This window comes from Melozone crissalis, unplaced genomic scaffold, assembly GCF_028551555.1.
Source record: "Melozone crissalis strain CALT ecotype California unplaced genomic scaffold, PUWL_Pcris_2 ptg000014l_1, whole genome shotgun sequence".
NCBI classification, from domain to species: domain Eukaryota; kingdom Metazoa; phylum Chordata; class Aves; order Passeriformes; family Passerellidae; genus Melozone; species Melozone crissalis.
In genome coordinates, this window is record NW_026535792.1 from 8,240,196 (window position 1) to 8,253,204 (window position 13,009).

The window sequence follows — 13,009 nt, forward strand, 5'->3', positions numbered from 1 at the left end:
CCTATGCTTCAGCTTACTTTTTAATCAGGAAATGGTAGACCTAAGTTGATCTTGAATTAAGTGTAAGTCATTTTTACCTTGATATATCTAGTTTCTTAATGTGAAGCTGTTTTTTCTTTTGAATTTGTTAAAGTGCAATTGTATATTTATGGAGGAGGGAAATGGAAAATTAATTTTCCATCTTATGAAATGACATGTCAAAAATTATTTCCATGTTAGACCACTTGATAATAGTTAGGAGTCTCAGAACACTGATGGAAATTGTCATTTGTTGTAATTTTCTTGTAATGTCTTACAAATATCTATAAACTTGATTAATACAAGCCAGGGGTGAAAAAATGATAGAGTCTTTATTTAACATCCTTAAATTTGGGTTTTATAATGTGACAACTCATGTATCATATGTCTCTCAACTTATATAGCTCTTACTTCTCATTTTTACTATATTTTCACAGTGAATTTATAAGTAGGAGGTTGTGTACATGGTCTAATACTTTTTGCCTGTAAGGGTGATTTTCTTAGTGTGTGAAAAATCACAATCCAGGGTTTGTGGTAAGCAGTTGTGTCGTCTTTCACTAATGACACAGTGACTAAACAGTGACATGTGGATCCATGTGACTGTTGTTAATGATAATTATGCAGCAAGTAAGCCTGTGTTAGCATGCTTGTCTCTATTTTACAGCCCTCATGCACAGTGTCAGGTGTTCAGGTTTCAGCATAAGTGTCCCCCTCCCCTGCTCTCCTCACCTGACTGCCAGAAGCAGTAATACTTCTAATATTTGATAAAATTACTTTTCTTTGTGGGGTGTATATTGAAAATAAATTGGTGGGGCTGGGAGGGTGGGTCATGCAAAGCCTACATATGACTGTATTTGTGTTATTAGGCGGACTTAATAGGCTTTTTGGGAAAGGGCAAGGAGTTACCCACAAGGCATTTTTTCTGGATGGTCTTTTTGCTGAGCTATAGGAAATTCCAGATTTTCAAATGTCAGCTGTAAAAGAAGAGTTTTCTCAGGCCTCTAAATGCTGGGTTGTGTGTATCAATTTCAGGTTTATAGAAGAAGGGAGAATGGCTCAAGAAACTAACCGTAGCCAAGTGCCTATGCTGTGTTCCACTGGCTGCGGATTTTACGGGAATCCTCGCACGAATGGCATGTGCTCAGTGTGCTACAAAGAACACCTTCAAAGGCAGAACAGTAATGGTAGAATTAGCCCTCCTGGTAAGTAACCCCAGCACACAGTGTGTGTGTCAGCAGCTCAGCCTCACCCAGCAGGCAGCAGCTTCCTGGCCATGTCCAGATACTGATTGTTGGGGCATTAGTGCAAACCATTTCATTCCAGCATCTTCCCTTACGGAATGAGCTTGGATGGAATGCCCATAATGTAATTGTGTTGCCACTAATCTGCTCAGAAGACTCTCACTAATACCTTTTGTATTCATTTGAGTGTTTCTGATTTGAAATTATAAAAATGCAGAAAACAGCACTACAACATATTTTTGCTGGAATTACTGACAGAGATAGGATTGAGTTTGGGGAATGTTTGTGAAAGGCCTTTTAAGAACAGGTATTTCATCTCTGTGACCTTATTCTTAAAGATTAACCTGTAAACCCTTGATAGTGATGCCTTTTCCTTTTGAAGGCCTTAAGGGGCTTTTGTGGACATCTTCACATAACTTCCCCTGAAGACCTTCAAGAAAAGATCTACTCTTACTAAAATTATTTTGAGTTTCGTTTTCAGGTTGGGAAAAGGCAACAATAGTTTCTCCTTAACTTCACATACTTTCTGTTCTTTTTGGCCCAATGCCCTGTGTACTGTTGCCTTTCCTTCAAACTCACCTTTTAAGTAGAAGCAATATCTTCTAGTGAAATCTGGGGATCTGGGTTCTACATGTTCAAAATGCATCTGGAGTTGGCATTAGGATGTTATATTGATATTTTCCCAGATCCATCTTGGTTTTTTTAAACACCAGCTTCTTGTGTCAGAGTACAGCAGTTTATGCTGAGCAAGCTGCTTGTAGATGCTTTAATTAGTAAATAATAGTAACTGCTTTAAAGCTCCAGCTTCAGAGTTTTCTGCCATGTAAGTTCTGGGGGCCTGGGGCCGGAATGAGATCAAAATATGGCCCAACATAATTACTTTTTTGTAAAATTACATTTCCTTATGGTGTAGGTGGAGATTCAGTTACTCTCCTGGCTGATGTTGTCGGGGTCAGAGAGTAAATGCAGTGTGTGAGTTCTGTGATCCAGGAAGCAGCAATAACCCCTTTTCCCTGGGTGTGTCTTGCAGCAGCCTCTGTCAGTAGCATCACCGAGTCCTTACCGGTCCAGTGCACAGAGGGCAGTGCCCAGGAAACTCAGTCCACTTTAGATTCTACATCGACTCCATCTATGCAGCCAAGGTAAGGTGCTTCAGTCTGCTCTGTGTCTTTACAGAAAAATCTCTGTCAGAATGATTAAAGGAAGTGTGCTGATCCTGCATAATTAAATGCTGGAACCGGGATTAGGAAAAGGTGTAAGATTTCAGTGCTAACTTTAAAGCATGGGATCCCAGGGTAAATGCTAGCAGATCTCTGTGCTTCATCTGGCATTCAAATGGAAATTTGTCTTTAGAATTTAGCTTCAAATAGAAGTTGTCAGTTTCTGTTCTACAGAGATTTGTCTGGCTGCTCTTCTGCTTCCTCAACTTGTAGTTGTACATTTACCAAAGGAGGACTCTTCTCATCCTAGAAATTTGAGGATTTTGTAAAATGGCAGGGAGCTGTTTACGAGAGCTCTCATAAATAAATGTATGATAATGTGTTAACAAGCCAGTTGCTTTGCAAGAAGTGGAGAGTACTAGAACAGGGTAAAGACACAAGTCTTGGTACAAGTTGTGCTACTGAATTGATCTCTTATTAAACAAGTAATTTCCATCTGGGTTATTCAAGGATACATAATATCCTCTTATAAATCACTCAGACTTACGAAGTGTACTCCATTTGTAAAAGCTAAATATTTGTTTATATTTAGTGGCTCCATTTCTGTTTAGAGTGACACAACCAACAGCAGCTTAAGCACTTTGGAGATTTTTTGAGTGAAAAGTGTTAGTGTGTTACATACTATGGAAGCTAATCTTGCAGTAATACTCACTTCAACTTTTCTTTTAAAAAAATGAATGTAGTAGAACACAGGGCAAGGGAGATTTCATCAGTTCCTGCTGATTGATTCAGCTCAGACTTTTCTGCTCCTTAGCTTTTTATAGGAGGTGTCATCTCATGCTTGGATCCTGCATATGAACTGAGAGCTAGGTGCCATGCTTGATGCTATATTTAGTCTTTCCATTCTGAGGTTTATAGTTGGGGTAGAAAATACGTGTCTTACCCTGAAACAAGTCTTCTGGAGTGTGTAAAAAAAAAAGTTCATCCAGGTCAATGCACAGATGTGAACCAATTACAGTGCCTTGCCTTTGTTCTGTCACAACTTCAATAAAACCATGAAAGAATAGAAGTACCTCACTGATCACTAGCTTGATTACTGACTGCAGAAGAAAGGAGGGGATGGTTGCTCTTGGACTTGCGCTCGAAAAAAATCAGTGTCACTTGCTTGGGTTTTTGTTTTCGAAATAAAAAAAAGCAGGAATTTAATTTCAGTCTCTGGAAATACCTCAGGATAGTCTGAGGACAGATAAAATTGACAATGCCCTTTTGTAGGTGGCCAGAGGGGCAGTTCAAGACCTACATGCAGTTCTTGACAACTAAAATTGCAACTCCAGTGCTCCTGTTGTGCCATGGAGCGCTGGTTCATGGGCTGCTGGATAATCTGGTTTTTGCCTTCAGAGTGAATCCCTCAGCTGAAAGGAGGAAAAAAAATGCAAATGAGATAGAGCTCAAGTCCCAAGCAAGAGGTAGCACTGTGTTGTTCCATAGGAGAGCTGCTGGATGAGCAGCTTGGCTGGGAGTTACGTCTAGTGTTGAATTGCTCTCTGTAAACTGCTCAAGGTGCTCACTGGTGAGTGTTCAGCCATGCTGTGATTTAGCAGTATGGCTGAAGGGTTGGGAAGTTTAGCCTGCACCACTTTACACTGTGAGAATCCAAAGGTTTCTGTGTGCAGCTGCTGCAGCTTTATTACTGGAAACATTGACATGCTGCAATTTTCTCGTTTGTATCACCAGAACACTGAAACTGTCTCCTCTACGATTATCTTGTTGACTTCTGTTATAAAGATCCTTGCATATTGAATGTTGCATTGTTGCTTCTGTGTGGAATGATGGTATGCCAAACCACCCAAAATATTTTTCCTTTTTTACAGTGGAACTGTTTTGTTGCATTCAGTATGAGTTGAAAAAAAAACGTTTGCCTTTTGTGTCAGTTCAGATTGTAACAGTTTTAAGTGGTTACACAAACAGCTTCAGAGTGAAATATTCTCATCAAGAGGTGCCCTAATGTATTTTACAGGAAAAGAATGTGAAAATGCATAATAAAAATGATAATTTTCTTCTTTTTCCCCTCAGCCCTGTGTCCAGTCAGTCACTTTTAACAGAATCTGTAGCATCATCCCAACCGGATAGTACGGCTGTGGACAAAACAGTACCTGAGACAGAAGAGTTGCAAGGTTGGTGCCTGGTTTTCAGTGACAGAACTTATGAATAATGCTTTTAAACTTCAGCTGTTCTTAATACACTCCTGTTCAAACATGTCTGATTCTCAAACCCAAATATTCTGTGAAATCAGGACGCAGAATAAGAATAAAGTTTCTTTTCTTAAATGGCAAGTGAAAGCTTATGTAAACAAATAAGTGTTTTAATTGGTGCTGGAAATGCACATCATAAATCAGCATCCTTTTCTGTCTCTATGCCATGGCTGTTACATCTGAGTGGAGTTTTGAGTATCTGTTACTTCTCAGTGACCATTTAGAGCACATATCAGAAGTTTATGAACGTATTTGTGGTAGAGGGTGTTTGACACAGCCATTACCAGAACAGGGTCAGTATCTTTTATAAACAGGAAACACCTCTAAAAGAACCTTTTCCTTCTGAACTACAGTGGTGCAAGATTTTGAGCTACTGAAATTCACTTTATCAAATATAAAATTATCAAACCACAGGCTATGTTTGCTTGAAGCACAATGGCTAAGAGGGTTAACTATATTGGCCTAAAATCCTTCTTGCTGGTTCAATGTAAAGTTTCTTTTCACCTTTTTGTTGTCTTCTATGTGCAGACTTTCAGAGCTTAAGACTAAAAAAATTTAATAATATTTCTTAGGAAATGTAAAAATTCCAGATAGTATACAAAATGTGCTCAGGCTGGTAACCTATAGGCATTATAAAAGGTATTTAAAGGTAAGTCAGTAAGTATTCTGCCTTCTGCTGAGACAGTTTAGGTTTTAGTGGGGAGGATTATTTTTCTGTGGACTAGTCTAAACATAGAAGTGTGGTTTTTTTACAGATACAACTCCACTTAAACATTCTAAATATTAGTTCTTTGACTGTATCTCTGGTATCAAAACTTTGCTTCTCAGATACTTTTCTAAACCTGACCTGTCTCTTTCTGTAGGATGGAATAGAAGAGTCATTAGTCAGCTACTGTGCTGAGTAAAGCTGTCTCCTTGGTTAATAAACTTGAGAGGAAAGCTTTTAATTCCATTTTTACCACTTTTACTAGTCTTTGAGGTGAGAAACATGTTTACTCTTGAGAAGATACATTCTAGAGATACACTCTAATACCTGTTAGGAAGTTTGTGTTCTGGAGCTGAGAGCTCTTGTCTCAGTTTTGACAATGCATCTTCTGGCTTTTCACTGGCAGAACTTAACTTTATTTACCCTGGCACTGAGCTGTCTTGGGCCTTTGAAAAGACTTTTCCCAGCAAGTTTCCAGAGGCATGTCTCTCTTCTTACACACTTTGATAAATTTGTGCTGCTTCTAATTCTCCACCTCTCAAGCTTATTCTCCTATCTATGAGAAGATAAAAGGTTTCTCAACCAGAAACTTTGAATTTAAGGATGTATCTGCAGGATCAACATATATCAGGTGTTTAGGTTACTCAGCTGTGTCCTCTGTCCTTTTCTTTGTACCCTCATTTCTAAACTTAGAACATCACCAGCATGTAGTTACAGTTCTAAATTACCATGCCTATTTATCACTCTCTGGCAGGGTCAGCCTTCCTTCCTTAAGAGTTCCTTCTGTGTTGTCCCTTGACTGAAAATCATGGGAAATGTAGTGTTTGCAGTTTTAAAGCATTTTAATTTGAAAATGTAAGTTTGGAAGGGAAGCAGCTTAGAATGGATGCTGAGAGGGATTTCATTGAATTGCTGTCACAGTTGTGCATCCTGAAGTTGCTTTTTTTTTGGAATTTGAATTTTAGCTTGGTGACAAGCATGTAATACAAACATGTGAATCCAAAGGGTTTTTTTAGCATTGCCCAAGTTCTAACATTTAGAAAAAAAAAAAAAAAAATTCACAGCAATGTGCTAGTTGGTCCCAGAGTGAAGAGTGTCTAATAGTGCTTTTGTTGATGTAGGGGAACAGGAGAAATAATGTCAGTATTTATTTTGATAAAGTCTTGCCTTGTGGGAATGTCTGTTCTGGGGTGAGTTGTTCTGTGCTGCTGCTGTAAGTTAATGTATTGTGTTCAGCTGAGGTCCCCTTAACTTGCCATTTAACAAAAATTACCAGGCTGCAACAACATTGAATGAAGGACTGGGTGAATAATTAAGCTTTCTTAGATTACTGTTATTACTTTTCTAAAGCAGACAGATAAATGAGACTTGAGCTGCGTGCAACACAGCCCTTGCTGTTTGCAGTCAAGCTAAAACTACAAAGGGATAAAATTCCCAAAGAGCATTTCAGATTTGTTTTTCTTGGATTTATGCATTGCAGAGGAAAACTCTAGAATGTTAAAAAGTGTAGGCTTTAGAGCTAGTGTTTGATAATGCTTGTGGAGCAGTGAAAAAGGCCAGATGCTCTAAGATAGGGACTAATAAAATTTTTTAACTTTAATGTTCTTAAATACCATGAAAATGAGTTTCATTTTAGGTAATCTTTAATGGCATGAAGTACAGTCCAGCTTTTCTAGCAGCTTTCTTCTATTTCAAGTAACTTTAATTACCTCCTGGGCTATTGTGCCTTTTGCTCAACATGACGATCAACATAATAATCCTTGTTAGGATTATCCAGTCAGGATTTCTGATTTGTTAGCCAGGGCTGCCTCCAGGCAAGCCTGCAAGCAGGTAAAGAGGTGCTTCACTTCCCTGGGGTAAAGGAAGATGGTTAAAACCATCCAGGTTAGAGTTCATGCTTCTGGTTCAGGGAGGGTTTTAAAGGTAAATGAAGCTTGCCAGGGAAGGCAGGAGGACTCCACCACAAACATTATGGAGCTCCTACAACTGAGGAACATGCTGGTAAAAGTAGAAATCCAACTAATGGGTGGACTCAGCCCCTCTGAGGCTGAAAACTTCTGAGAATGAAAACAGCCTCTGTGGTTTTCAAGCTTGTTGTGGATTGGAGAGGAGCTTGTGCTGTTAGCATTGCAAAATGCCATCACTCACGTCATGTGGTGTGGTTGTTATTTGGAAAACCAAAGTACAAAGTTAGATTGGATTAACTGTCTAAAAGGTACATGGCTGTTCTGAATGAAGTCACCTGATTTTGTGCCTATCTGGATTTTAGTGAGGTTAAATAGTGAAGTTCCAACTAAGTTTAAAAAACTTGAGATTAAAATAATTAGGTTGCTACAGAATTTTATATTGGGGTTACTTGGACCTAAGGTGAATGCACTTGAGCTAATGGCTTCAGCTTCAGTGGGCCTTATCAGGGGCTCAGTAGACAGAACTGGAAAGGAATTTATGGATGTTTCTCACATCTGTGATAGTACCAGGCACTCAGAGGAAGAGTATGATTATGACACAAGTGTATCAAATAATACAGGATATCATGATATACTGGGTGAATGCTCCAGGGGGAGAGGAGACACTCAACAGAAAGATTTAAAACTAAATTCTGTGGGTGAATGTGCTCCTACTTAATTTGCCACTTCCTAACATTTAAACAGTGTATTTTAGGCTGATTATGTCAGTTTAAAATGTTCACAAGCAGTGATGTTCTCCTTTGGATTAACTTCACATTTCACTCCTCTGGAAACGTGGGGGCGCATCTTACACTAGCCCTAGTGAAATGCTCTTAAGTAAATGTAGCTGTTCATGATCTTCTGTAGGAATGAGAAACCTTTTCCTTTTAAAAATCTGCCCAGTAATGCAGGGGTGATGAATGTAAAACATGGAGAGAGAGAAGAGGATGGGTGTCTTGCTGCACACACAGAGCTGTGCTGTGCCTGCAGGGGTGCAGAGGCTGGAGTGCATTTTGTCATGTGGCTCCTGTGTTTGTGCTCAGTCAGAGCACGCTGAAGCTCAGGTGGGGGTTTGCACAAGCAAAGCAATAGGAGAAGCTTGTGCCTTTAGGAGGAAATGCAGGCTCTGCTTGTTTTGATCACCTAGGAACATGTTGTGTAAATCAGGGAACTTCTAGTGACCAGCCCAGCTTGTCAGCTCCAGAAATATGGCTGTGTTCATACCTTACTCCTTTTTGGTTGGCAGCTTGTGCTGCTGCTGCCAGGACTTCTGTTCTTTGGCTGCAGGCAGGGCTGGGGCTGGGGGAAGGGATGATTTGGTTCAAGGAAGGCAGGCAGCAACATCCTGGAATCCAGGTGAAGTCCAGCAGCTGGGAGTGGCTCCAAGCTGGACAGCATTGCATCTTACCTGGCTTTGTTCTGCTGTGGTCATCACAGGTAGCTCACAGACTGAGCAGTGGCACTTGGGCATGTAAAGTGGTTGGGATATTTCTGATTATCACAGAGGATTTTGGTTCAAATCTCTAGCTTCTATTCAAAAGCAAACTGAGACCTAAAATTTATGGTTACTACAGTAGATACAAAGTGACTTGTGATGCAGGAGAAGAATCTTCCCACTCGGTTCCACACTGAGCAGCAGCTCTTAAATATTTTTAAACCTTTTAAAAATTTTAATAAAATATTTAAAAAAAGGTTTAAACCTTTTAAAAAGCCTTTAAAAAGGCTCTTAATGTGAGAGCCATACGCACAAAGAAAATGTAAGTAAGGGTGTATGAGAGCCTTGTTATGCAGGGAAGAGTGCCAGTTTTTCCTAAATTTAGCTAATAGTTACAGAGGCTGTTAGTGAAACTTAGATTGAGGTAACTGATTTTGCTATAACAGGAAATGCAAGCTGGAGAATGTTAGCTCATGGCATGAATATGTCTTAATGAATTAATAAAGACTGCAATACTGTTTTGTGTAGAAGTACAAAAGTTCATTTGAGTAAGTCTTACCCCTTCTGGTACTTACCTCACCACTTTTAGTCCTTGCTGATTTTGGTTCTCATCTTGCAATCCTTTTGATATTATGCCCACTCAGAAATGTGCCCTTTAACAGCCATTTAAAGGCATTGAACTTTTTTTTTCTTTGCAAACTATGAATTGTTATAAATTTCAGGACAAAGAGAAGCTCTGCATGTAACATAGATGGTGTCTGAGAAGGAATTAATAGACCATGTATAATAGTATCTTTGCTAGATTAATCTGTGGAATATACTGTCCCCTCAGGCAGAGTCTTTGCTGGCGATCAGGTATCTTGCTACCCATTGATGTTGCTTAGTACAGTGTTTTGATACATAGCAAAAGTGATGAGTGCCCTTTCCTTTCAAAAGAAAAAAAAAATATCAGAATAGCAGCACATGAAAAACCCCACTGGATTTGTCATGCAGAAGAGCTGTCAGCTGGTGAAGAGCTAGCACAGAACTGCATCTGACAGTCTCTGACAAACAAAAGTCCAGCTGCACAGAGATGCCTGCAGCTTTTTCCCTGACAAATGTCTGAGCTTGCTGTTGTATTCCCTTCCTTACAACACTGGTTCTAGCTCTGCTTCCATCCACACTCCTCCCAGCTGCAGCTTGCTTTTGTTCTTTGCTGCAAATATTTCCAACTTCTGTGTGTCTTACTCACTGGAGACTTGTCCTGCTGTGGTCCAGCTATGTCTGGTAGGCAGAGGTTGGCTCTTAGCCCTTCTTGAAATGAAGTTGGGTTTTTTTCGTTTCTATTTCTGCTGTGTAATGTAAGGAATGTGCAAATACTTGAGGGAAACCAGCCAACTTCTATTTTTACCTGACTCAGGCAAATACTACTATTACATGTTCATACTCTCCCACACAACCTGTAACCTGTTTCTTTTAGAGAACACTAAAGTAGGTTGAAAGATGCCTTAGGAGAAATATCTTTAAAATTAGGTTTTTACCTGCTCCCTTCTGGGCTCCAGTGCAGTGTAGTTCCACCCTGTAAGTCTGGATCTCTTGAGCTGGTGTTTCTCACCCCAGGCAGTGACTTATGTCCTGTGTAGGCTTTTTCCAGGAGTGCAAAGCAGCAGCATCACAATGGTAGAGATTGTTCTGAAACACTGTGTTTTGTGTGGCCTCCATGTTGCAGTCTTCTGCAAAAATAATGTTGATTCAGGATTGGAAAGAGGGTGTTTGGCTCAACTGATCCTGTTACATAGAGTGCTTCTTGCAAGCAGATTTTGGGAGCTGGGCAAGTAACACTTTGAGGAAACACTTGGGTGTTGGATTTTCTTCCTGGATCTGACAGTGCTGAATCTTGCTGTTAAACCTATGTTTGTTGTTTTGGTTATTTTTTGTGGTATTTTCAAGCATTTGGTGAATTCTTTTCTTAAATTATATTGAAGGTCTAGAAGAGGGGGAGTTCCAGTTGCTGTGGAGACACCAATGCACTTCAGACATGGAAACTGCAGCAAAATGGCCAAATGTACAGCATGGGCTTTAGATTGTTGTAGGACTTAAAAGGGGAGAGACAGACTTTTTTCTCCACTGTTCTTATTAACTTTTTTATGTCAGCTTCAGTGTCAGAGAATGCAGAGCCTACACCTGAAGAACAGGACAAGTCGCTTGACAAACCAAAACAGAAAAAGAATCGTTGTTTCATGTGCAGGAAGAAGGTTGGACTGACTGGTAAGAAACACTGATTTCACTTTCCTTAGGCTTGTTTAGGCTTTGGCCCTTTGAAATGTTATCTTAAAGGGAAAATGGGGCATGGTCATTTGATATTGATTTGAAATAACAGTCAAAGGTGCTTTCAGCTGACTCTCACTAGATTAGTCATTCATGTATCATTTTGTTTTTCAGCCTCCTGTCTTAAAGTGAAGTTCATAATTCCAAATACTTCCTTTTGGAAGCTTACTTAGCTAAGGAATTGGATGATAGTTTGCTGCCATTCACTGGCCAGCTTTGCAGTGGTCCAGTGAAAGGGCCTGAGTTCTGGAGGGTGAAGATTCATAAACATGGCAAAAGAACAGGAGCTCTCTAGGAATGTTCTGTGCTAGAGTGACATGCAAAAAGAAGGAATGATCAAGTCAAATCTTGCTGTAATCACTTAAAAATGTATTACTTGTGATTCTTATGCTTTCTGCAGCAGAGGCTCTTTGGCTGATTGATTGACACTGGTGACTGAGATTTACTGCTAGTGAGTGACCACATTCAGGATTTAAAGCAAACCAGTGACATCAGGAATGTTGAAATGTCTAAACTGCTGTTTGTGTCCACAGGGTTCGAGTGCCGGTGTGGGAACGTTTACTGTGGAATGCACCGTTACTCAGATGTACACAGTTGCTCTTACAATTACAAAGCTGATGCTGCTGAGAAAATCAGAAAAGAGAATCCTGTAGTTGTTGGGGAAAAGATCCAGAAGATCTGAACTGCTGCTTCTGCTGGAATACAAAAATCTTCTGACCATCTGCAGATTAAATTGACTTGAGCTTTTTTCCTTAGTCATCAGGAACGTAGAGCAGTGTATCTTGCCTAGACCTTTTAATCATGCATGTCATCAGATGAATAGATTTTTTTGGTTTTGTTTTTTTTTTTTTGTTTTGAAAATGACTCTGAACATTATTTTCATTGCAGTTTTCTGTGGCTGAAGACTTAAGTAAACTTTACAAGTATTATTCTTTAAGATCATTTTAATTTTAGTTGAGTGCAGAGGGCTTTTATAACAAACATGGAGAAAATATTGGAGGGCTGTGCTTTTCCAGGATAAAACATGCATGCGTTAACTTTGCAGTTTATTTTCTTGTTGTATATAGCTTTTCTCTGCAGCACAATTTCCTTTTTTTTTTTTTTTTATTGATAATGCCTTGTATGGCACAACTAGTTATCAGTAACTGAATGTATTTTAATCATTATGGCTGCTTCTGGTTTTTTTTTTTCCCATTAACGAGAGGTTATACATGTTCGCATATTAGCTTGTTTGCACCCTCTACCTATTTATGTATGAATCATTTGTAATGAGAGTGTGTGCTGAGATTGTGTGGGGTTTTTTGTTGTTTTCCTTTTTTTTAATTGGGGTTTGTTTTTGTGTGTGTGGGGGGAAGGCTGTATGCACTTCATTGACTGCAGTTTTCATTGGGATTACATCCATCAGTTTGTCTGTACACAAATATGAAGAATGATCTGAAGTACCTGTGCTGTATTTATGTTTATCCACGTCTTAACTTTGATTAAATAAAATTTAAAAAAATCCAAGCCCCTGTGGCTGTCACTGGCATATGTAAGTTGGATTTCTCTCGCTTTATTTTAATGGGGACCTTCCATTGATGGTTCCTTTACTTAGTGTGTTTATTCAGAGCTACCATGTGTATCCCAATGCCAGCTAAATTCTGATGTGTTTTTTTACCTCTTCACCTGTAACTACCAGAGACACTGCAGATTGCAGACCTTGTCTGTTGATTTTAAAATTCAGAATGCGCTTAAAAAGCTATGGCTGGCAATTAATAGATAAAACATTACATTTAGGATATAAACTGCAGCAGAAAGAGCTTTCTCTGGTGGTAACAGAAAGTAATCTGCAAAACTGAATAATAAATGAAGCAGCTTGTGCTTGCAGAAGTGGCCTGACCACAATCTATGAGGCACATGAAGCTTATAGTAAAGGAAGGAAGGAATAAATAACTTACTGGCAAG

The 13,009-nt window shown here is 39.3% G+C and overlaps 1 protein-coding gene across 4 annotated transcripts in view; it reads left to right on the forward strand.

The window, feature by feature from the left end:
- Positions 1–12,568, forward strand: part of ZFAND6 (zinc finger AN1-type containing 6) — a 36,662-nt gene extending 24,094 nt beyond the window's left edge. For all 4 annotated transcript variants that reach the window (XM_054272851.1, XM_054272853.1, XM_054272850.1 and 1 more), the window contains 5 exons: positions 1,051–1,220; positions 2,290–2,401; positions 4,493–4,593; positions 10,892–11,005; positions 11,599–12,568. In XM_054272851.1, coding sequence (XP_054128826.1) covers positions 1,070–1,220; positions 2,290–2,401; positions 4,493–4,593; positions 10,892–11,005; positions 11,599–11,747 — 627 coding nt within the window. In that variant the 5' untranslated portion in view covers positions 1,051–1,069 and the 3' untranslated portion in view covers positions 11,748–12,568. The remainder of the gene's footprint in view (positions 1–1,050; positions 1,221–2,289; positions 2,402–4,492; positions 4,594–10,891; positions 11,006–11,598) is intronic.
- The last annotated feature ends 441 nt before the right edge of the window (positions 12,569–13,009 follow it).